Source organism: Tribolium castaneum, chromosome 5 (genome assembly GCF_031307605.1).
Source record: "Tribolium castaneum strain GA2 chromosome 5, icTriCast1.1, whole genome shotgun sequence".
NCBI lineage: Eukaryota > Metazoa > Arthropoda > Insecta > Coleoptera > Tenebrionidae > Tribolium > Tribolium castaneum.
Genome location: NC_087398.1, coordinates 15,317,269 through 15,342,172, shown reverse-complemented (window position 1 = coordinate 15,342,172; position 24,904 = coordinate 15,317,269). Strand labels below are relative to the sequence as shown.

The 24,904-nt window shown below is 32.9% G+C and overlaps 2 protein-coding genes across 4 annotated transcripts in view; one reads left to right on the top strand and one right to left on the bottom strand.

Annotated features, from left to right (window-relative positions):
* The window catches only part of Dh44 (Diuretic hormone 44), a 123,910-nt gene that overhangs the window by 66,853 nt on the left and 32,153 nt on the right, over positions 1-24,904 (bottom strand). The gene's annotated exons all lie outside the window — the stretch shown is intronic.
* On the top strand, positions 426-5,884 carry LOC135266312 (uncharacterized). Its single transcript, XM_064356788.1, has 2 exons — positions 426-2,457; positions 5,685-5,884. The coding sequence occupies exons 1-2, from the start codon at positions 1,804-1,806 to the stop codon at positions 5,736-5,738; spliced, it is 708 nt and encodes a 235-aa protein (XP_064212858.1). The 5' UTR covers positions 426-1,803; the 3' UTR covers positions 5,739-5,884.

Here is a 24,904-nt window from a genome sequence, read left to right as displayed (position 1 = left end):
GTCTGAAAACCAGCCAATGACAAAATATTCTAAGAAATACATAGAATTTATCCAAGTCTCTAAGAAATGACTGTAGATTCAACAATTTTTTACATTCGAAGGCTCTTATAACACTTTTTGTTTTCCGCAAAATTCAAAATTTACTGAACGGAATGACATTTAAAAAAATAGAATTTAAATTGTTGAGATTTCTGTGAAAAAATAATGTAAAAATATCTTGTCACTTGTATCTGTTCAGACCTGCCTAATCATGCTCCCCCTGTTATCCATCCTTTTTATTGCATTTCCATACCACCGGAAGTTGATTGACGTTGATTGACGCAAATTCGTTACCTCCAGGGATTTGCTCTTGAGAAGCGATTTTTTGCAAATAACTTGTACACCTTGTTAAAGTAATTGTTGCAACCGCTGCACAACAAACGATGAACAAAATTTTCAAGTGTTAAGTGAAGGGGGCGCTGCTGGTGAAATTGGCGGGAAATGATGACGCGTGAGGCGCGTACGGGCAACGCCTAGTTAGTTGGAAGGACACTGTGGCAGTGTCAATGTCGTTGTTGAATCTAATTTGCTAATAAATTAGTTTTTGGGTGAATTCCGAGTTTCATTTACAGAGCAGCGGTAGGATATTGCTCAAATAATCGTTTCCGATAGAGAGTGGTGAATTGTGGTGATTTTGTGAGGAATTTGTGGGTCGCCAAGGCAAGGGCCAAAAATTGAAGTTTTGGGAATCTGTACCGTTTCATTCGTAACAAAATTGTGTTTTACGATTTGAAATTGAACAAATCAATCGGGTGCTAGCCGAATTTATCTGGTTTTTCTGATTTCTGACGAGTTCTAGGAGTTACGCAACCACACGCTGTCAATTTTCGTTTGGGTGTGGCTCAAAAGGCGCGAAAAGTTTTCTGGTGAGATTTTCGCAATCGGGCGTCACAGGTACCTAGGAAATGTGGACTCGGACGACTCGGACTCAAGTGACGATGAGCCACGGCCGAAAAGGTCCGCGCCTGGGGTCTCCACTACAGTAAATTCACCCCCAGTTTCGGCCGAATCCGCTAGAATCGCGAGACTTGAGCAACTCGTGGAAAACTTGAATCGACGTTTGCTAAACCGCAATTTTGAGCACACATCAGGACAATACCACTAAGTGGTTGCATAAAATTGACCAGTTGGCTCTCGTGAACGGTTGGGACGAACGTACAACGATTTACGGCATGATAGATAAGTCGACTCAAGGGGTTGGCCAAGGAGTGGTACGACAATCTCGATCCCTCAGCATACGACCGGAGTTGGGATGAATGGAAACGTTTGTTACAAGCCACCTTCCCCGATCACCACGATTATGCTTCCACACTTCGTAAGCTAGTGAATAGGGTGAAGGAAGATGGTGAAACCTGGGCACAATATTATTTTGGGAAATTAAATCTGTTGCAGGCTTGTGACATAACAGGAACAAATGCAGTCTCCTGTCTTATTGATGGAATCACTGACGTGACTCTCAGAAATGGGGCTAGAGCAGGGCGTTACGTTACACCCGAAAGCTTGTACGCTGAGTATTTGTCGACTCTGAGATCCGAAGGTGACAAGCGGGATACGCTCGCAAAGCAGGCGCCTCGGGAAAGGAGGAGGTTCCTTCCAAGTCGAGTCGAAGCACAAAAACTGTATTCGTCAGTTCGGTGTTACAATTGTCGTAATCGAGGACATGTTGCGACAAAGTGCCCGAAACCAAAAATTGAGTGCAAGAAATGTGGTCGCATTGGACATGTGGATGCTGAGTGCCAACGTGGTAACGTAGTAAAAGAAAACATGTCTAAGCAGGCACTAACGACAAGTGTAGCTGACGCAAGTAATAATAAGAATTATTACATAGACATTAAGGTCAATGGTAAGCCGACGCGAGCTTACATTGACTCAGGAGCTGAACCGGTCCTTGTCAAGCAGTGTTGCTACAGAATTGGGACTGATGTGCATGGGGGAGTCGAAGTAGAGCTAGAAGTGGATCTTGTCAAGGCAAACGTAAAAGCTTTGATCGTCGAAGACAGTGCACAACGTGTGCCTGTCATAGTGGGACAGACCTTCCTGAATGCGGGTGCTAATACGATTATAGCAAATGAGGAAGCTGTGAGAGTAGTTGACGGAAACAACGAATCGATCCAAGCATTTCTAGGCCAACTTCCGACACGAAAAGTTGCACTTTGGGCGGAAGAGGAAACAGTGATCCCTCCTCAATCCATTGGTTGCATACGAATCAAGGCAAAAGACGATGGGTGGAAAGGAGCTTATTACGTTGAAGGGTGTCAACGTCCGAGACCAGGGTTCGAACACGTTGTTCATCGGTGTGTCACATGTGATGGAGGCCTAGTGACCGTTCGCAATCTATCGCACCAAGATCTGGTCTATCGAAAGGCGCAAATCGTTGCGAGAGCTGAGCCTTGCGAGCAGGAAAGGACAGCTACGACGGTGAGTGTCTTTTCTATGGGGAAGATTGAGGTAAAGAGTTTTCAACGGTGGGAACTTCTTACACAAGTCAATAAGAATCTAGACCCGGCTCAGTTCGAGCAATTGTTACAACTCGTTAACGAATTTCGAGATTGTTTTGCACGAAATGTAGTGGAAATAGGTGCCACAACTGCGGTAGAAATGAAGCTAACTTTGACTGATGATAAACCTGTAATTTATCGTCCTTATCGGTTATCGCATCACGAAAGAAGAATTGTTCGAGATATAGTAAATGACTTGTTAGGTAGCGGAGTCATACGAGAATCAGACTCGCCATATTCGAGTCCCATACTGTTGGTGCGGAAGAAAGATGGGCAATACCGTATGTGTGTTGACTATCGGCAATTAAATTCGAAAACAATCAAAGATCGCTTTCCGTTACCACGAGTAGACGAACATTTGGATAAACTAAACGGTGCAAAGTTTTTCACCACACTAGATCTCGCGAGTGGGTACTATCAGATCCCAATGGCCACCGAATCGATTCCAAAGACAGCATTTGTTACGCCTGATGGGCATTACGAGTTTGTCCGCATGCCTTTTGGTCTAGCCAACGCTCCGGCAGTGTTTCAGCGAGCTATGAATAAGGTGTTGGGTCCATTACGGTTTCAGACCGCTTTTTGTTACATAGATGATCTTCTGATACCTTCCAAAGACTTTGAAACAGGTCTTAACAATTTACGAACGGTGTTTCAATTGCTTCGACAGTTCGGATTGACTCTAAAGCTGAGTAAATGTTGCTTCTTTGGAAGTCAAATAGAGTATTTAGGGCATGAGATCAGTGCGGAAGGCATTAAGCCAGGCGAGACAAAAATCAAAGCGGTGACAGCTTTTCCCAAACCAACAGACGTACACAAACTTAGGCAATTCTTAGGTTTGTGTGGGTACTTTCGAAAGTACGTGAAAGATTACGCAACAATAGCAAGTAGTTTGACGAGTCTCCTAAAGAAAGGCAGTGCATTTGTTTGGGAAGAAGCACAAGAGCGGGCTTTTCAGACTTTAAAAGACATCTTGACGAGCAGACCAGTTCTTGCAATTTACGACGCGGAAGCTGAAACGGAGTTACACACTGACGCTTCTAAAGTTGGAATTGGTGGCATTCTGTTGCAACGACAAGGTGATGGATCTTTGCGTCCAGTTATGTTTTTCAGCCGACAGACGACCAAAGAGGAACAAAGGTACCACTCGTACGAGCTAGAAACGCTAGCGGTGGTCTGTTCTCTCAAACATTATCGAGTATACTTGTTGGGGCTTCAATTCAAGGTGATCACAGACTGTAATGCTTTACGAACAACCCTTACCAAGAGAGATTTGATTCCACGAATTGGGAGATGGTGGTTGTTGACTTCTGAGTTCGACTTTACTGTAGAATACAGACCTGGCAGTAAAATGAGTCACGTTGACGCTTTGAGTAGAAATCCGGTATTAGATCCTTCGGAGCCTTCAGTGGAAGTCTTGCATATTAATGTTAACGATGATGATTGGATTTTAGCTGTTCAAATGAAGGATGCGAGATGCGCATTGTTGAAGGAAATATTGGAAAAATCACCGACGAACGCTGAAGAGCGTGCCATTCACAAAGAGTATAAACTAAAAGATGGTCGAGTATTCAAACAGACTGAGTCAGGATTAAAATGGGTCGTACCAAAAGCGGTAAGACGCCAGATTTTATTAGCACACCACGATGGAATTGGCCATTTATCGAATGAGAAAACTTTGGCATCTGTGTCGAAATCTTATTGGTTTCCTTCAATGCGGAGGTATGTTCATAAATATATTTCTAGCTGCTTGGAGTGTCTCTACAATAAGGAAGCCGGAGGAAAACAGCCAGGATTTTTGAATCCCATACCTAAGAATTCGCAACCATTTGACACATTGCACATGGATCATTTGGGACCATTTGTAAAGAGCAAATCACATAATTCTTATCTTTTAGCTATTATCGATGCATTTACTAAATTTGTCTTTCTCAGGGCCGTGCCTAATACTAAGGTGGGCCCTGTTTTATCATTTTTAGCTTCTCTTACAGGAATGTTTGGTGTACCTAAACGTATAATAGCCGATCGTGGGGCTTGTTTTTCTAGCAAAAAGTTTAAGACACATTGTACCGATTTAAACGTTAAATTAGTACTAACCGCGACTGCCACACCACGGGCTAATGGCCAGGTGGAGCGATTAAATCGTACGATTTTATCTCAGCTTGCTGCTAGCTCGAGAGAAGAAGAGAAATGGGATGACTTTGTGAGTAGAATTAGTTGGGCTATTAATTCTACGCCGAATTCGACTACGGGCAAAAGTCCATACGAATTGTTGTTGGGGTATACACCTCGACATGCTAATGACTCAATCCTCACCAACGTGGTGACAGAGGGTGTTCATGATGGTGATTTGCCACGGACACGAGCAGACGTTGCTCAGCGTGTCGAAAAGGAACAGCAGAAGCAAAAAGAGCGTTATGACAAGCGACGCTGTGCCCCAAAGAGATTTAATGCAGGTGATCTCGTGTTGGTACGCACCACGCGAGCTTCAAACGAGGGCAAAAGTCGGAAGCTGTTACCTAAATATTCGGGACCGTACCGAATTCAGAAAGTGCTCGACTACGATAGGTATGTCGTGACGGACATGCCGGGGGCGACGCGTTCCCAAAAACGATATGAGGGTGTTCACTCAGTGGACAAATTGAGACATTACGTTGTCGCCACGACGAGTGGAGACGAAACAATAGGCGATGTCAGTGACGAATGACTGAGTTCGCTGTGAAGCTGAGTGAAGTTCAACGTGAACTCACGATTTTGGGCCCAAATGTTGTTTTTAAGCGCTTTACGTTGAAACTCATGAGTTAATGATTTGTTATTGTTGTTATTGTTCTTGTTCTTGTTATTGTTCTTCTACTTATTCTTGAGGTTACTGATCTTGTTGGTGTTGGTGTTCTTATTGTTGTTGTTGTTGGTGTTCTTATTGTTGTTGTTCTTAATTAATTCTCAACGTGAGAAACACGATTATGATTATTTTCAGATTCATTCTCAACGTGAGAAACACGATTATGATTATTTTCAGATTCATTCTCAACGTGAGAAAAACGATTATGATTATTTTCAGGTTGTTTATAAATAGTTCTTAAGTGGGACTCGGGCTGTAGATGTATACTACGGCTCGGATACATGGTATTGGTTAATTACTTGTTTTAGAAACACCGGTGGTTCCCCGAGGACGTGGAACACGGAAGCGTGGCCGACTGTTAAGTGAAGGGGGCGCTGCTGGTGAAATTGGCGGGAAATGATGACGCGTGAGGCGCGTACGGGCAACGCCTAGTTAGTTGGAAGGACACTGTGGCAGTGTCAATGTCGTTGTTGAATCTAATTTGCTAATAAATTAGTTTTTGGGTGAATTCCGAGTTTCATTTACACAAGCAAGAATAAATGCTCATTTATAATCAATATCCGGGACAATATTTCACAAAGGCTGCAGCAAAATGGAACCGAGATAAGCTATTGTATAAAAAGCACCCAAGTGAATATTTGCAAATAAGATTTTCGCAAAAAGTATCTGCATCCGCGACAGAATTGTGTGAAATCTAATTTTCGAAGCATATCAAAACAACAAAATTGTTCAAAATTGGTTGTCCGTTGTTCCCACCTTCAGATAACTAATCAGCACGCCCGAAATAACATGGCAGATATCACTTAACTATTGCCAAGAGTTCCTTGAATTGTTTGCTCCAAGTTTAGTTTAACGGAAATTTACAAAGCGTTGCACACCTGTGGCTTGTTAATGAAACCACGACACGAAAACCAATTTTTTTCGCTGATTAAAAATGACTACAAGAGTTGGCGCGATTTTAGGGGAAGTTAGATTACTTTTTTGTTTCGAGCTTTTAATATCCACAGTGAAGTGGGGAAACTATCGCTATTATTCCTTGCGCGTCACTTCTGATTGTTTCCCAACGAACAAATACTTGACTGCATATCTACCGATGTACTTTTCCATTCAGCTGTTCTTTCGAAGCAAGTTTTAAAAGGGCAGAGGGGATTGCTTTCACGTAATTAAACGAGTTTATTTTTTATTTATATTACGAGTGTAAACAAATCGATACAAATATAATTCGGGTCCGAAAACCTCTCTTTGTAAACTAATTACCGTGTGCTTTTGACACATCGTAATCGTTACCCACACAAAAGTTTAATTAGCACAACGACTTAAAAAATTCTGCACTGTTTTTACGATTTTGTGCCTGAATCATAAGTAAACACAAACTAGATATTTCACCGATTGAAATTCCCGAATGTATCGTAAATATTTATACAAACATCAATCATCTCTTCAGTTTCGGACGAGTGTATCGCTGGATTTCTGTTTACTAAGCTATATTAACTATTATTAATTATTGTGAATAATATAAATAGTTATTTACGCCTGCAGAATGCAACGTAAATTATTAGTTTAATTTTCAACACATTAAAGTAAAAATAAATTCCTAAAAATACAAAGGAATTGTTTCCCGGCGCATCCACCAAAATGCATGAACAATAAATTCAATAAAACCATTTTTGTAAATCTAAAAATATCATTACTACAGGATTGAATAGCACAGTAGTAAAAACAAACTGGAATAAAAGCGCTCCTTTAATGTATTTTTCCTTCTGTACGTTTTCAGCAACTTTTATTATTTTCTAGTTTGCCTCCCATTTATTCAAATCAAATCTAATTATCTTATTTTGTCTGTAAATGATTTTCATTTTTTACAAACATTTAGTGTTTGTGTTAAAGTAGGAACGTGAATTCTTAATGACTCATATCCCTAGTAGCACAGTTTTACTGAGTTATCTTTCGGTTATATAACGTTATATAACCGCAATACACAAATCTAACCATTGGTTATGTTAGACTCAGTTTATATAACGGTTATGTAACCATGGTGATGTTTAGCGTCTATAGCTATGATTATATTACGACTAGATAACCGTTATGTTTCTTAAGCAACATGGTTATATATCAGTGTTCTGTTTAGCGTATACAGCAATGGTTATGTGACGGTTATATATAAGCGAAATGTAAAGAAAATTATATAACCGAAATATAATCACGCGTAGATAAAGGTTAGATAAAGACACATATTCGCAATATAACCGAGGTATTAAGAAGAGTTAGTGTTGCCCGCGATGGGTACCGATTCAGACGGTGAGGGCGACAGCTCCAAAAATAACACTCGAAACTCTAATAATTGCAAAATTTGCGAAGAGAAAGTCCGTTCTGGCAGTGGTATAAAGTGCAACAGACCCAAATGTTCGGTAGTTTTGCATTCAAAGTGCTTTGAAATGCTGGCAAAAGTAGTTTTTGTTGATCGTCAATCGTGGATGTGTAAAGAATGTGTCGGGAAGTGCAAGGACAATCCAAATACTGAATTAAAGTTACTGAAAATTCAAAATGAAGGTTTAATACGTGAAAAACAGCTTCTAGAAAAACTCCTTGCTGAAATGGAATACTCTAGTCAGCTTATGAAAGATAAAATCGAAGATTATCAAAATGTCATTGAAGGTTTAAATCGCGATACGATATCGAGTAAAAACTCGCCTTCATGTTCTTATGGCAGCGCGTTGAAAAAATCTAAATCGAACCATTCTTCAGCTGATGTGCTTATATTAAAATCGTCTGATCAAAATAAAAATAGTGCTCAAATCGAGAAAGATATTAAAAATATGTGTAACGAATCCGATTTAAAAATAAATGTAAATGGTACAAAGCATATAAAAAGTGGTTTATTAATAAATTGTGAAAACAAAGAGTCCTTGAGCAAATTAAAGGACTTAGTTTCTTCGAAAGGCAACTCATCCTACACAGCTTCAGTACCTGGTAAATTTAACCCTCGTCTAAAAATTTATAATGTTCCTGCTGAAGATGCAACTCAACCTGGGCTTGTGGAAAATATTATCTCTAGAAATGATCTTAATGCTTCCATTGAGGATATTAGGGTAGTTGCCAAAATCAAAAACAAAAAAGATTATAACATTATTATTGAAGTTACACCGTTTCTCTTTAAAAATATTATCGAAAGGGGTTCGCTATATATCGGTTGGCATAAATCTAATATAGCTGAATGTTTCAACTTAATAAAATGCTACAAATGTTGCAAATATGGTCATACCAAGAACAAATGTACTTCACAAGTAGCTATCTGTCCCAAATGTAGCGGATCCCACGAAATGAAAGATTGTGAAACAGAAAGATTATGTTGTCCAAATTGTACATTCTCAAATTCTCGGTTTAAATTGCAATTAACTACTGATCATACAGCAAATGATTTATCTTGTCATACGTATCAACACAAATTGAATCTTGTAAAGCAAAAGACTAATTATTGTTAACTAATATTAAAATTTATAATTTTATTTTTTCTTCTCCTCTTATTTTATTCTCTTTTATGGATCACAACTTTAAAATTGCTCATGTGAATGCTAGATCTTTATTTACTGGCTTTGATGCTTTTAGAGATAGTATTCTAGAGAATGATTTTGATATAATGGGTGTGTCAGAAACTTGGTTGACAAGTCAGTTGCCGTCGCAAGCGGTTGACGTACCGGGTTTCAAATTATTAAGACAGGACCGTGTCGCTAGACGGGGTGGTGGTGTAGCTGCATATATTAGAGAAAATATTTCATCTAAAATAGTTGAAAATATAAAAAGTCCTACAGAAATTGAATGTTTATTAGTAGAAATTAAAACCACATTTTGTCATTTTCTTTTGGGGGTTATCTATCGCAGCCCCTCAACTAATATTGGTGTTCTCACGGAGTTTCTAGAAGAGTTATTACCTACTTTACTTCTAAAATATGAAAAATTAATTTTCTTAGGTGACTTAAATATTGACCATACTTTCGAAAACAATGTAATAGATATTTTTGGGTCTTACGATTTTACTCAAATTATTAGTGAACCGACACGTATCTCCAAAACTAGTCAAAAAATTCTAGATGTCATTTATACCAATTTTCCAGATAAGATTATTGCTTCTGGAACTTTAAATGCAGACATTTTTTCCGATCACTGCATCATACACTGTACCTTAAAAGTAAAAGTCACTTTAAACTCCTTAACTTATGTTACCTACAGAGATTACAAATATTTTTTAAAATCCTGCTTCCTCCAAGATTTACAAAATTTAAACTGGGATGATATTTTTTATATAAATGATATTGACTCCAAGTTATACCTTTTTAATTACAATGTTATAAAATTGTTTGACAAACATGCTCCTCTGGTTACTAAAAAACTTACAAAAAAATTCTCACCCTGGTTAACAGAAAATATTAAGAAACTTATGAAAAAAAGAGATGTATCTTTAACCAAATTTAAACTAACTAAACTCGATGCTGATTGGGAAGCATATCGCCAACTTCGAAATTTTTGTGTCTCTGCAATTAAAAAAGAAAAAGCAGCCTTTCTAAATAAAATTAACAATAATAATAAAATGTTATGGAAAACATTAAATAAATTTGGTTTGAGATCTCGTGAGAACACCCATATTCCTTCACATTTAAACGATGTTAACAAAATCAATGATTATTTCTTATCTGTTTTTAATTCAAATCCTCCCCATGATCAAACACTTAATTATTACCTTCAAAACACTTATAGTAAGGAACTTAAATTTTCACTTCAGCTACCTACCGTAAATGAAATCCATGATATAACTTTTGACCTTCAGTCAAACGCTACAGGTTTTGATGGAATAAATGCCAAGATGCTAAAGTTTTGCAGTCCATTTATTGATAAATATATAACTCACATTCTAAACTGTTGCTTAGAATCTGGTTACTATCCTGTTCATTGGAAAATTACTCTCGTAAAGCCGTTACCAAAAGTAAGCGAACCTCAAAATTATAGTGATCTCAGACCTATTAGTATTATTTCAACCTTATCGAAAATACTTGAAAAAGTAATTTTTAAACAACTTTATACTTTCGTCACTTCCCATAATATTCTTCCACCTTCACAATCTGGTTTTAGAAAAGGTTTTAGTACTAATACATCATTGACAAATATTTTAGACAATATAATTAGAAATACGGATAATGGCTTAAATACAGCATTGATATCACTTGACTTTTCAAAAGCTTTTGACACCATAAATCATGCATTGCTATGTGCTAAACTAAAATTTTTAGGCTTTGATGCAAGTTGTTTAAGATTTTTTTTTCATTACTTAAATGGACGTACCCAAATGGTTCAACTTAATAATTTATTATCATACCGCGGAGCAGTTACATCAGGTGTACCCCAAGGCTCTGTTTTAGGACCCTTATTGTATCTGTTATATACTTTTGACATAGCAAACTCTATTCAACATTCAACCATTCATGCATTTGCTGATGATACGCAATTAGAGTACTCTTTTAAGCGCAGCACAGTTGTTGAGGCAAATCGTTGTCTCAATTTTGATCTAGAAGGTATTCAGACTTATTCATTTACTCACAATCTGAAGCTTAATGATGAAAAGTGTTCCTTTATAGTTTTCGGACCTAAATTTGATGATAGTAATCTCGTATCGACTCTCAACATACATTGCGGAAAATCTAAATTAAAGCTTGTCAAAAGTGTAAAACTACTGGGGGTAGTCTTTGATCAAGACTTACGTTTTAAAAATCATGTCTCTCTCTTAGTGAAAAAAAGTTATGTGTGTCTAAGACAGCTTTATCAGAATTTTAATATAATAAATTTCAAATTAAGAAAAAAACTATGCGAAATGCTTGTTTTACCGATTATAAATTACTGTCTTACTGTTTTTTATCCTTGTCTTGACTCTAGTTATAAATACCGCTTACAAAAAATTCAAAATAACTGCTGTAGATTCATTTTCAAATTAAAAAAATATGATCATATTTCTGTTAAAATTAAACAAATAAATTGGTTAAAACTCGACCTTCATTTTCAATATCTGATGGCTGTCTTGGTTCACTCTACTCTGTCTACGTCAACACCTCCTTATCTAAAGAAAAAACTTGTACATCGCCGATCTCTGCACAGTGCTAATTTACGTCATGTTTCTCGCTTGTCCATGCCCTGTTTCCGTACAGCCTTGTTCCAGAGGTCTTTTAGTTATAATGCTGTTGTTATTTATAACAATATAGAAAATATTTTTAAATCAAAGCCAGTAAACTTCTTTAAAAAACAAATCAAATTTAAATTTCTGTTACTTTAATGATTATTCTTCTTTTGCTAATACTGTTTTTTCTCTTTTTTACAATCTTATTTTTTGTCTATATTAAGAATGTTTCTATTACTTTTATACCTGTTAATTTACATTTTAAGAATTTTTTCTTTTTTTTGTTATTTTCTCTTTGCCTCTATTTGTATTTTTTGTTATGTAATTTAAACTTTTTGTTATATGCGAGGTTAAGTGGAGTAGCATTAGCTAGACTTCGCCTCCTCAGTTTTTACTTAAATAAAGGCATTTATTATTATTATTATTATTATTAGTTATATAACCGCAACATAACCGCGCGTAGATAACGGTTAGATAAAGTGGTTAACTAACAGTTAGCTTATAAAAGTATCACATTTGGGAATTGGCGGTTATATTGGAAGGTTTCATCTCGGTTATATAAGTGTGCTACTAGGAATTGCTTTAAAATAAGTAAATTCTCGTTTAAAATATCTGGACTATGCTTTTATCTTATTATCGTATTATACCTTAAAAACAACAAAATTAGTTATAATTAAAATTAAGAATATAATTAGAATACAGTATACTTTATTTGTGTTAATAACACTAATACAGTATCACACATCTCACAAAATTAGCGTAAACCTAGATAAGTATTACATAGACAAAGTATTTCTAAAATTATTCTGAGGAAATTTCTCAGTCGAACACAAAAACTTGGAAATTAAATAGTATTTAAGTTTTTTAATACAAATATGAAAAGGAAAATTTCTAAAGGTAGGTGGAAGGACATTATAAAATTTAATTGCTTGATAGTTGGTTCCATGTCGGGCTTTTGTTAGCTTTAGATTATTTAGAGCAACATGATTTTCTCTTGTACAATTATTAATGTTATTAAAACCCAGAAGAGAATATACATCACTGTGATTATTAAAGGACTAAAGCTGATATAAAGATCATTTCTTTTTTTGTACTCGTAAATAACCCTTATCTGTTATTTTGACAAAAAACGATTGGCATTTCTCAATACAAAACGTCAGATTATTTTTAACTAATTAGAAGCAATTTTAAACCTTGTTGAGTCTAATTCGAAGACTAAATGGTTGTATTTAACTGATTGTCACTTATGGTTTAAAAATACACTCGTGAAATTAAGTGTCTGATTTCTCGTTAAATAAATAATTATTATTGCCTTAGTGGTGTCTGAATATTAAGTCTACAGCAAAATGCAAGAAAATCCAAATCTGGGCAACCAAATTATGAAATGGGTATCTTCAAGAGTATTTTGTATCTAAAATTTTGTGAAAATTTTCTTAATTTGACGCACTTTTTTGTTCTGTGTATTAACAATGAAACTCTATTGTCTCTTTTAGAACCATAGAAATGACAACGTCGCATTTTCTCTAAATGTTAGTAGCTATAAATTTTTTATGCACTTAAAATTAAAGCCTAATGTAATTATTAATTTCAATGAGACATCTATTTACCAATAACATATAAAAAATAATAATGTGGTAAAATGCAACGTTGCCATTTCCATAGTTTTGAAATACCTAATATTATATTGAATTGCTTTTGTACCTTTTGGGAAAACTTATAAGAACTACCTTAAAATAACTCTAGTAATCCAAGAACGCATTAAAAATATAGCTTTCCGTTTAAAATAAGCAAGTTGCTAGCGACTTTCGGTATAACAGGAAGTGTCACCATCTTGAAAATATTTTCATTGAGCAGGACCTAAAAGATTATGGTTGTATACAAATTTTCAAATGACTATGATTATTAGAACAACCAATACTTCTAATGTGGGGTTTAGACGGAACAGCCTGTATGTACCAAGGGGAAGTGGAATAAAAATGTTTTTTGAATATGTGCGATATTTGTCAACAGATGTCTGAAAAACTATAAGATACAAAAAACGCCTGGGAAAATTTATTAGCCTTAATGTTGTTAACACTAGCTTAATTATAAATATAACACATACCGTTTTTGAAATATAAGATATAAGCGAAAAACTTTAAAATGTCCACGGCTATGAAATCGAAAATTCGATATCTAACCATTTATTGGCTAAAGTCTTTATCAAAAAATAAACAATATTTTTTTAAACTTGTCAAATAATATGTTATCATAATAATAATGAAATAAATTACTGCTTGCAATAAGTTTCTCGCTGACTACAATGTACAAGCAATCAATATTTTGAACAATGCGTCTGACGCAACGAAAGTTTCATAACAACAAATGTAAAAATATGACACCTACAAAATGTAATTTTAATGTTATCACACAGCGTGGGTATATGTTGTACGCAAATAAAGTTTTGTTTGCACTCCAACTCCACCTAACAGACAAGTTGAAAGATAATGATTAATCTTCCCGACTATGTGTCTAGAATTACACAACGTTTTAAAACTCAAGTTTTTCCACTTTCCACAATTTTGTGTGAAATGTATTCAATTAGCAGACAATTGAGCGTAATCGCAAGCAATTTCCAGCAAATGTGCAAAACACTCTCGCCGATAGCCACCACGAGACTAGGAGAAATAAATAGAGTTGTTTAATTGAAACTAATTTACATATTTTTTAGGCAATTTTGTGGCATTCTCAAAATAAATACTGCGGGTGGAATTGTGCGACATTTCGTCAAAAAGCAGTAGAGTCATAGAGAGACTGTTAATGCTTCAGTGATAAAGTTCAGAACGATGTGTTTTTGATTTAATTAGCAAACTCAATTTGAAGCTTGCTCGTTCGTTCGCACTGCAATCTTGCAAGCTCTTACAGATCGCTTATCAAAAGGACCAAGTCTGATGAATACTACGATTTGTAATTGACCTTTACGTTGTTTGATATTTTCGGACAGAAATTATACAAACACGAGGGCGTAAAGCTATATTTACGTTCGATTAATACAGCGGAGGGATAAAATTATCAACTGCTTTACTTTAAATAGATTAAAAATTGTTTGTCAACATTTTGGGATGCCGATGTTTGGTTTAAGTTGCGCCGCGGGTAATAACCCGAAAACTGGCTCAGATTAATCCCAGGGAAGTTTAAATTCCGGTTACCTAACGTAAACTGATTAGGTTTTTATCACTTATCTGTGCGTAGTTATAGTTGTAACAAAGAAGCTTTGCATAATAGTGTTTACCAGTCAACTTTGTTTAAGCGAGAATTAATGCCGTGGTATGAAAGCCCTTACAAATTAAAACCAACTGCTTTATTAGAAACTTACAACTTGTCGTGAGATTTCCTATTTCTCCTCAAGTTGTAAATGTGAGCACAGCTCAAAGCTAGATTAAAATTTTCCAGACGGTATAAAAAACAAACCGGAATTAGCCTGAAAGTGAAATTTATTCACAAGACTCGACGACAAAATTGTTGATAAGTTCAGGCAATTTGCTAGAAAAACTCGAAGTTTTCAGTATGAAAAAAGTGAATAAGCAGCAAAACTCGTCACATCATGTTCAAAAGCATGTTTTCCTTTAAAAATTATTATTAATAACTCTCTTGCCATTGACTGAGACATTTTCTAGGTTTTTTTTTTGTAAAATAGAGCAAAATCCTATCTACATCACAAATTTTTACAAGGAAAGTAGCGGCAAACGCTTCAAATAATACGAGAAACAGTTGTTTATAAATTTACGAGTACGATGTGATTTAATATTGAAAGTATAATTTCCTAGAAGATTTACCTAGAAGAAATACTGCGAAGCGAAAATTAAAACTTATGTACAGCGTGTTCAAAAACTGACGCCGCACCAACTCAATGGTGTGTGGTACATATAAAGGTAAAAATAGTAAAAAAAATCTTTGTATTAAAGTTATTGATAAATAACGGATTTTAAATAAATAATATGTGGCAACGTTGTCTAACAGTCATGATCGCAATAGAATTTGAGCAACAATAAAAATAAATTATTTTTGAAAAATAATTCCCAGTGTTGACACATCTACACATTGTGATTTTTTTGATGAATTTTAATTTTTTAAATTAAAGAAACTTCTAAAGTCTGATAGAAAATTTAAAAATAATTATTCATCGTTTTGTTAGGGAACGATTACCTTGTGTGAAGCATAAAAACATTAAAAAATAATGAAAACTAAAAAAGTTAACACAGTAAGATTTTTTAAAATATGACTAGGAGTTTTTTCAACATTTTTCCCGTAATCTGCACTTGCTTCTCAGTAACGTACCACTGAGTTGGTGCGCCAGTTTTTGAGCAGCCTGTATATTTGCACCCTATTTCAGAGCTTAGATTAGTGGATGGAAAGTCACAGAATTTAATTTGTTATAAAAATCGAAAAATCGAAATTATTTAATAGTTATTGATCTAATGGGTTTGAGTGTAAATCGGATGTTTTATTTCACGAGTGGATGATCAAACCACGAGTGGAAACGAGTGATTTATCATCCACGAGGTAAAATGAATGAACCGATTTACACGAAAACGAGTTGAATACAACATTTTATTCTTCAAATTAGACTCAATAAGGATCAAAACTGCGTTAAATCTGTTAAAATTAATCTGACGTTTCGTATTGAGAAATGCCAAATAGTTGTCAAAACTTCCTTATACAGGAGAAAAACCGTAAATTTTGACAGTGTCGAAGAATAAAGAATATTTTCGAACAAATTTAAATTCAAATCTATCCAGGGATCTTCAGGAAATGTAAATTATTCATCTTTGTTTGATCTGACAAAAATAAGGATTAAAGTTTTGTCAGTATCTAAACTAAAGATGTACTTTTTCGGATTTTCGGGTCTAATCCTTAGGGTTCTTAATTTAATGGTGTTCTAATTTCAGAATTTCAACTTTTCAGATTTATTTGCACATTAATTGTTTGGTCACTTCGTGGGAAATTGAATAAAATTTTGTATTTTATTCTGTTTTGTTAAAGAGGTTCAAGATACATAAATCACTGAAAAACTGATAAAATCATTTACTTAAAATTAAAAGAACTGCAAAAAACTTGTACTATATATTTGTAATGAGTAATGAGTAATGACAATCTTTCTATCCAATACCAAAAAAATCTCACTTTCACTATATCTAAATCAAAAAATATAAAATGTAAAAATTTAATTTTAAGTTTTGGTTTTCAAGATTCTGTTTTACTTAATGCATTGGGTTTTTTCTATGTTAATAAACTTTTAACTTCGCATCATGAAATTTTAGAGAATTTTGACTCGAATTTTTTGTTGTTCGGTTTTTCAACTTTTTTTTGATTAAGATTTATTTGAGTCTTTCAGAATTTTAGATATTTTACCTGGTTTTCATTTTGATTGTGTTTGATTTTATCAATTTGCTTGATTTTGCGTTTAAGTTTTTCAGAATTTCAGGTATTTATAGTTTATTTTTAATTCATTTTTAATTTTTAATTAATGCATTCGAATTCAGCACTCGTGATATTTTGGGTCTTTTTATATCGATTACGGACTGCAGACAACGAAGTTTCTAAAATATTGTATCTTTTTTAAAGTTGTAGGTATTATGAAAAAATGTTGTAATTGTAATAAACTCTTAATAAAAAATTTATAATAGTATTTTATGTACCAAGGGCATAATGAAGAAGTTTATATTCGAGGGCAACAGTTAACAGTTTTAAGTTGCCTGAAATTTATAACATCGAGTTGTGTCCATAGCGCATATAATGTTTTATTTTCCACTTGGAATATGAAAATAATTGATTTATTTTTGTCAGCATTTGAACAAATTAGCGGGCGTAATTATTATGGTCCTAGGGCATAATGAACAGGTGTCTCAGCTAAGACTTTCGACCTTAATATCTCAGTTATTTGTCAACGGATTGTTATGAAATTGTTCTAATTTGGTGAAATTACTTTAAAAACAAACAACAGTGACTGAAATTTCTGTGATGTTGAAAAAGGAATCAATATTCGCCAATAGAAAGTGTCGTTGGACTTTTTGTGAAATGTTACTTATGAAATTTGAAGTTCAAAGAATCGTCAATGATTTGAAGACACAGGAAGCGTACCTGAACTAAATCGAGTGAGGACAAAACACGTCACTGGAAACGAAGCAATAGTTGGGGATGTAATTTAAGCTTTTGAAGAGAATCCAATCAGCAGTGTACGAAACATTTCCAAAGTTCTGAATGTTCAAATGTCTAGAATTTTTGAAAGAATTAAAGCATCCAGTACCAAAAGGAAGTCAAAAATATTGTTTTTTAACTTTGTCTGGGTGAGAGATAATTGTGAAATGTTCCTTGCGTGACAGTTACGTTTCTGCGAGTAGGATTGACCAAAATTCAATGGTAGTGCTCATTTGTCTCAGAGAGATCTACGCTTTTGCATCTGTACCCACGTTTAACAGTTTGTTTCTTATTTTTCTCGCAAAACAGACGTCTTCCACGAACGAGTTTTTTCTGGCAGCATGTTTCACAGACAATATTTTTTTAATATAAGTCTTAAAAGGCTTAACATTTTAAAAAGGCATGTAAAAATTACGTTTTTAAGACTTGAGTTGTTGCATTAATTAGATTTTAATCTTTATCTACTAAAATATTTTCATTTTAAATTTCATAAAAATCCGTTGACAAATATCTGAGATATCAGGCTCGAAAGTCTTAGCTGAGACACCCTGTATTACAAAACATAATTTACAAAATTTACAAAACATAATTTGATCAATAGTTTTTGCTTTATTTAAGTCACACTTAATGTCTGTTGTAGAAAAAAATAAAAATTACAAATTAACTTGTGTGGTTTATTTATTGCAATCTAAAGCTCGATTAACTATTTAGCCCCACATCTTGCGGTTAGGTAATTAAAACATGTTTTGCTGGGATTCACTTTATCGCGAGACAAATGCCAAGTCATTTTTAATTATCTTCTGAATGTTGCCGTTAATTAAGTGCGAAATTAGAAAGCAATTAAAACTTGCAAATTGCACTTGATGAACTTTTCCGAATAAAAATCCCCAAATATGACTAGAAAATGTCGATTATCTGAACATTTTCCGGTATTTTCCATTTGAAAAAAAGCAACACGTTAATGGGGACGGTAGCTGTCATTATACCACCTTGGAAATGGGTCAACACCCGCCGTTTTAATTGCACAAATGGCCGCATTCACACCACTGTTTCGCTCTGTATCACATTTCCTAACGCTCCTCTTTAACAAGATTAAACTATTTATTGTATTTGAAAATTTTGATAAAATCCGCTTTCGTGTAAAAGTTTCCTTTTGGTATTAATTAGTTCCAACAAGCTTAAAACAATGCGAAAAGGGGAAATAAAAATGAATAATTGCAGTGTCGCTTGAAAAGTAAAAGTATAACTTTTAGGGGCATCAAAAGAGACAAGTATTCGTAATAAGGAGTGACCTTGCGCAGAATTCACAGAAATGGAAAAAGACGCGTTTTGGAGCTGAATTCTTCAGACAAGGCGTGATAAAGGCAATCAGATGCAAGTGAAGAAAATATTATAATTTGTGGTAATTGAGCATATGCTTTTTTATTTTGTAATTATTCCTTTAATAAGAATATTTTCTCTATAAACCCAGTTTCTTTATAGAAACATATTTTTTTCTCTTATAGGTATTAAAAATGTTTGTTATTCCATATACTCGTATATATCGAAGTAGAGGTACAAGTGAGGTAGTCCACCTTTATTCTACAAGTGGTTACAATGGTACATTATTCGATTTAGTTATATTTTTATCTTACTAATAGAATAAAGTGGCCATTTGGTGATTTTTTTATTCTATCGGTAAAAAAATTTAACAAAAATTTCTTAATGTACCTATAAAAGAAAACGTTGTATTATACACGTAAAAAAAGTTGGCATTAACTACCCTTTCTAAAAGTCGTTCTCCGCACTCGTTTCATAAACACATCACTCGCAGATAATAATAATAATAATAATAATGATAAATAATAATAATAATAATAATAATAATAATAATAATAATAATAATAATAATAATAATAATAATAATAATAATAATAATAATAATAATTTATTCGTTCATCTAATCTGAATACACAAAAATTAAACACGTCTTTTTTTGAGTGTCTTTATGCGTTTATTGCAATCAAAAACGCAAACATTTAAAAAAGTGAAGATGACTACATATTAAGGCGAACACGTTTTTACTTATGCCTTTTTTGATTGTTAAAACACAAAAAAAAATGATAAAACTGTCTACAAAGTCAATTTCAGATTAATCATTTCTATTTCAAAAAGTACACTTTGTAAATCAGACAATATAATTTCTGAAATACATTTGATACATTCTGATACTCTGTGAAATACTTTGTGAACCACAATAAATTGGAAATGGTGTATCTAATTAAATTTTCATTGAAATTTACTCAAAAAATAAATCGAAAATTATACAAAACGTGTTTTCAAAAAAATATTATTGGTAAAACAGAAACTGCTATAAATAATGTGAGCGTGTTTTGAGAATATAATTTTTTGCACGATTGAGCTTTATTTGATTGTTTACCATGCCTCTTTCCAAGACAGTATGTGGTGTTTACGAGTTGCTACATTCAAGGCGACGGTAAGTAATTTTGACTTGACAGTTATTTTGACATTATTTAATAAATCTTTAAAAAAACGTCGTAAGCATCACGAATGTTAAAAACGGTAAAATCTCCTTACCGTTCTTGATATTTAATATACTATTGTTTCGTTTTTGACTTTTTTGTTTTAAAATTGCAGCAAAATATGAAATTGAACTATACATATTTCTAATAAGACTATAACTGATTGTCAAAAAAATGTTTTACGGTGTAGCTACGAGTACATATTTAAAAAAATAAGCGAGTCGAAAACGTTCATTATTGATCTTTAAATAATTAAAAAATAAAGTTTTTTTTTATAAAAGCCGTACATAAATTATTTTCAAATCTGCAGGCTGTTTTAGAAATGAGCTACAAAACAAAATAAACTTATGTTTTTCAAAATAGAACTTTTTAAATTTTACTGCATTTTTGAACGTAGCTTTTAATACTGATGATTATGATGTAAACTTGCATTTGTCTATTTTCTTTAATTTTTGAAATAATTTCTTTTATTTTGACTAAAACGGTTTTTTAATTTATAAAAAATTTAATAGGTTTGTTAAAAGTTGAAAAAGTTTAATGAATTAATTTATTTTAATTTTTTTTTCTCAAAGATTATTAAATTGTTTATATAAAGACATAAAGTTTGAATGCTAAGAAGCTATTTAATTTTAAAAGTTAATTTCAGGCGTAAATATTAAAATCTAACTTATTTCATTGTAATAAATAAGTGGTAAAAGCTACATCCAAAAATGCAAAAAAATATAGTGTGTCCCATTTAAAAAAAGTATAAGTTTGTATTGCAACTAATTTCGGAAACACCCTGTATTCCTGAAAATAAATTTTTGTGTTGCCATAACTGAAACTATCAAAAATGATCAAGCTACATCTGCAGAACCAGTACTAGATGTAGAAAAGAAACTAACTTATTTACTAAACTAACCTATTTTCCACGTTATATTTGTAAATATTTAGTGAGTATTTATAAAAAAAAATAACATACTAGTACATAACACCAAGCGATCAAAAAATCCTTCTGTCAAGTAGGCTATTACTTGAGAACGTGTGTCCGATACACGTGTGTATATAAATTCAGCCTGGTGTCAAAATTAAAACTCAAACCACCTCAAACGTAAAATGTTAGATGCCGTGAGTCCGTGACACAAATAAGACCTAAACGCTACACAACCGTAAATGGTGTCTATGGGGAAAAACGGGATTCCAACAATAATTTAATTTGATTTATTTTTTTGACGTTTTTCCTTTGACATTAGGTTTTAACTTCTATGCTTACTTTGTAGAAGGACTTTTTGGTTACATTATATTGTTCAAAAATTTTACAAAGTCGTAAAGTATAAAGGAATTGAATGGGATAATCAAAAATAATTGTTATTATGAAATTAAAAGACTAATTTAACAAAATATTTACATCCGTTAAATATGAAACTTTAATTCAAAAAATCCGAAAAAGGATTTTTCTTTAGTAACAAAATGTACTATTGTTAGTCTTAATAGTACTTTTCACAATAAATCAGATCGGTATCGAAACAGTTATTGAAAGAAATTCTTAACGTTTGTTGATATACTGTTTAGAAGATAATGGCTTTTCGTTTTATCATTTTGTATTCTTAAAATGTCTTTGTTTTACTGCCTAAGCTAAAGCTTTGCTAACCTGTGGAATTGGAATTTTATTTTATTTTTTTTTTTTCAATAATTCGCACAATTTCCTGTAAAATCCCCAAAAGTGCATTTGAAGCAGCACTTTGTTAAAACACCACAAAAGGTTTTTCAGGCCTGAGCTTTCGAAACCGAAAGCTCGTTAAAAACTCCACCTACGGCAACTATTCCTCCTTACTTTTCTAACAATTTCGCGTTGTTTTAATAAGTAGGTCGGATCTCACCGTTGAAATGAAATTAATTTAATCCTCACCGCTTACTGTTTGCTTTGATCTCTGGCAGAATTATTATTAATCTTGTTGTTTTTTCGGCTTCAAGACACTTCACCAAAAGTTGTTGTTGGAAATTTACATTGTACAAGATCGATCAATCTTTCTTTCGTCCAATTTCCGAGAGTGGAAATTTTGGTCTCGAAAGAGCCCAAACGAATGATTTGTAACAGCCACTACATTAAATGTGTCGTTAATTTACGTTGTTAATTCACAACGATTAGGACATGTTAGATGTGTGTATTGTGTGCTGAGCTGTTAATTTGCGTGTAATTGCACAAATCGGATGAGCTCGTAAAATTGACATGCCCACTATTGCATTTATATTGCATTTGGAACAGAAACCGAATTCTATTATCTTACTTCACCGAGATAATTGACCATTGTGTAAGGGATAATAAGCCAAGAAATTTTTAATCTGTTACTAGTGCTACAAGTAATTGCACAGATGAAATGTAATGGCCTCAGTCTACATACACAATAAATTCAACAATATTATCGACCATTTGGAGTGAAATAATACCAACGCAAACATTAATTCCCCACTTGGTATATTACGTATTTAATAACAATTAAATGCGTGTAGAGGTGTTTCATTATTCCTGTTATCTCAGAAAATTATCCTTCTAGTTATCCTTGTTATTCCAAGTGTTTAAGTGTTGCCTAAGAACTAATTGCTAGTACGAACATCAATTTTTTAACATTGCGTAATCTATAGTGTGAATAATGTAGAAGGCGCGATAATATGAGCATGTAATTTTTATAGTAATTATTTAACATGAGCAGGCCACTGTTTTAAAGGAGTCTAGTAGGAACCCTTTTCTTTTTTTACTTACATTTTCACTTGCGTCAACCTGATTTTAACATTAAAAATTGGTATTTTATTAAACAGCATTTTCATTATTTCTAGCAATTTGAGTTTTATCAACGAATATTTTCCGAAAATAAATGGTTTAAACTAGTTTAAACAAAAATGTTTGATGCCATACTTTTTGTTTACCTTCAATAGATTAAAGGGCATGGTTTCAAAGTGTATATTTTCTGTTCTTAAATAGATCTTACTTTTGGTACAACTTTTAGCTTAGAATTATTTTTTTTGTAAAAATAACTTATTTATTAAGTTATCTTCCATTTTTTGAAGAATAGGAGTACATTTTTTTAACAAACCTTCAAGGCATTAGATAGTTAAGGGACAATTCGGAATTTTTTTAAGTGAACAAAATTGGTTTGTAAAAAATGACCTGACCTGAGAGATTCATTTTTCTTTTTCTGGTAATACATATTTATCAATTATTTAATTAAAGTTACTTGTAAATAAAGCAGTTTATTCGCAAACGCCATAAAAGTTTTATTCAGCCAAAAAATAAAAGTTGTATTTTTGTGCCTAAGCATTTTTTGTTTTACCAATATTTACTAAAGTATCGCTCACTGAATTTTTTTTAATTCTCACTTTCATAATTTGTTGCAATGTTAAAACAAAAATTTGCATAATCCCAACACAAAACAAGAGTAAGTAGATTATTTATAGCAGTTTCTGTTTCATCAATAATTAATTTCAAAAGGGAGACAATTTAAACTAGTTTAAGCATAAACGCTTGATTTCGTACAATTTTTATTCACTCTTTATAGTGCTTATTATTAAAGGGCCAAGGTTTTAAAGTGTACATTCTCCGTTTGTTAATAAAAGTAAGTTACAACTTGCTTTAGGTACAACTTTTGGCTCAGAAATTAAAAAAATATTTTGTAAAAACCTTTTACAAAAATCTATTAAATTATTACCTTTTTTGGAAAAAAATTGTTTTAACAAATTTCCAAAACATATTAAATACAGAATAATTTGCAATTTTTTTTAAGTGAACAAAACTTATTTGTAGCTTAACCTGACCTGACCTGATCTGACAGTTTAAATTTCCATATTCTGATAATCTTCATTAATAATTAATAAAACTTTGTTTTTTGTTATTAAAAAAGCTTTTTTTTTGTTATACATTTGGTGAAGCAATTTTACAGATCTGTGTCTACGAGTACTGAGTTGGCTTATAAATAAAACTGTTTATCGACAAAAGTTTTGTGCCTAAGCATTTTTAATTTTACCAGTTTATCAGACAATTTACCAATATATTGTCGCACACTAAAACGAATAAGATTGTAGAAAAAAAAATACAAAAAATATTTAAGTGTAGACATTATATATGTTTAAGACCTGGATTATAAAGGTTATGGCAATATGACAAAAGCATGAACAATTTATTTCAGAAATCTCTGTTACGGATAAAATAGTATATGTTATTCGGGGTAAAAGTGATACTTTATGTGACGACAGCAAAATAAAAGTTTAACTTTGTCACACAAGATATCATTTTTACACTTAAATCATATTCTACTAATATTTCATTTAGTTTTTGCCTAATTCTAAACAAATTAATAATCTCCGTCATATTAACGATAGCATAATTTGTATTATGAATTTTCAAATAGTTTTTACAAAAACATTAAAATTTTTAAATTTTGAAAAAAAAAGATTTTTTAGAAGAATTTTTAATGTATCTGTGTTTGATTTGATTTCCTACCAACCAAAAATGAAAAACACTTTGACAAGACTTAAACTCAAACGCTTTTGTTTATTCTTTGATACTAAAATATTCTCAATTAAGTATTTGGTTTTTACAATAAAAAGAACAAAAAGTTACGCTGCTTCTAATATGCCAGATTAAATTACTCTGTTTCTGAATTTAATAAAAACTAAAAAGTCGTTCATCGAAACA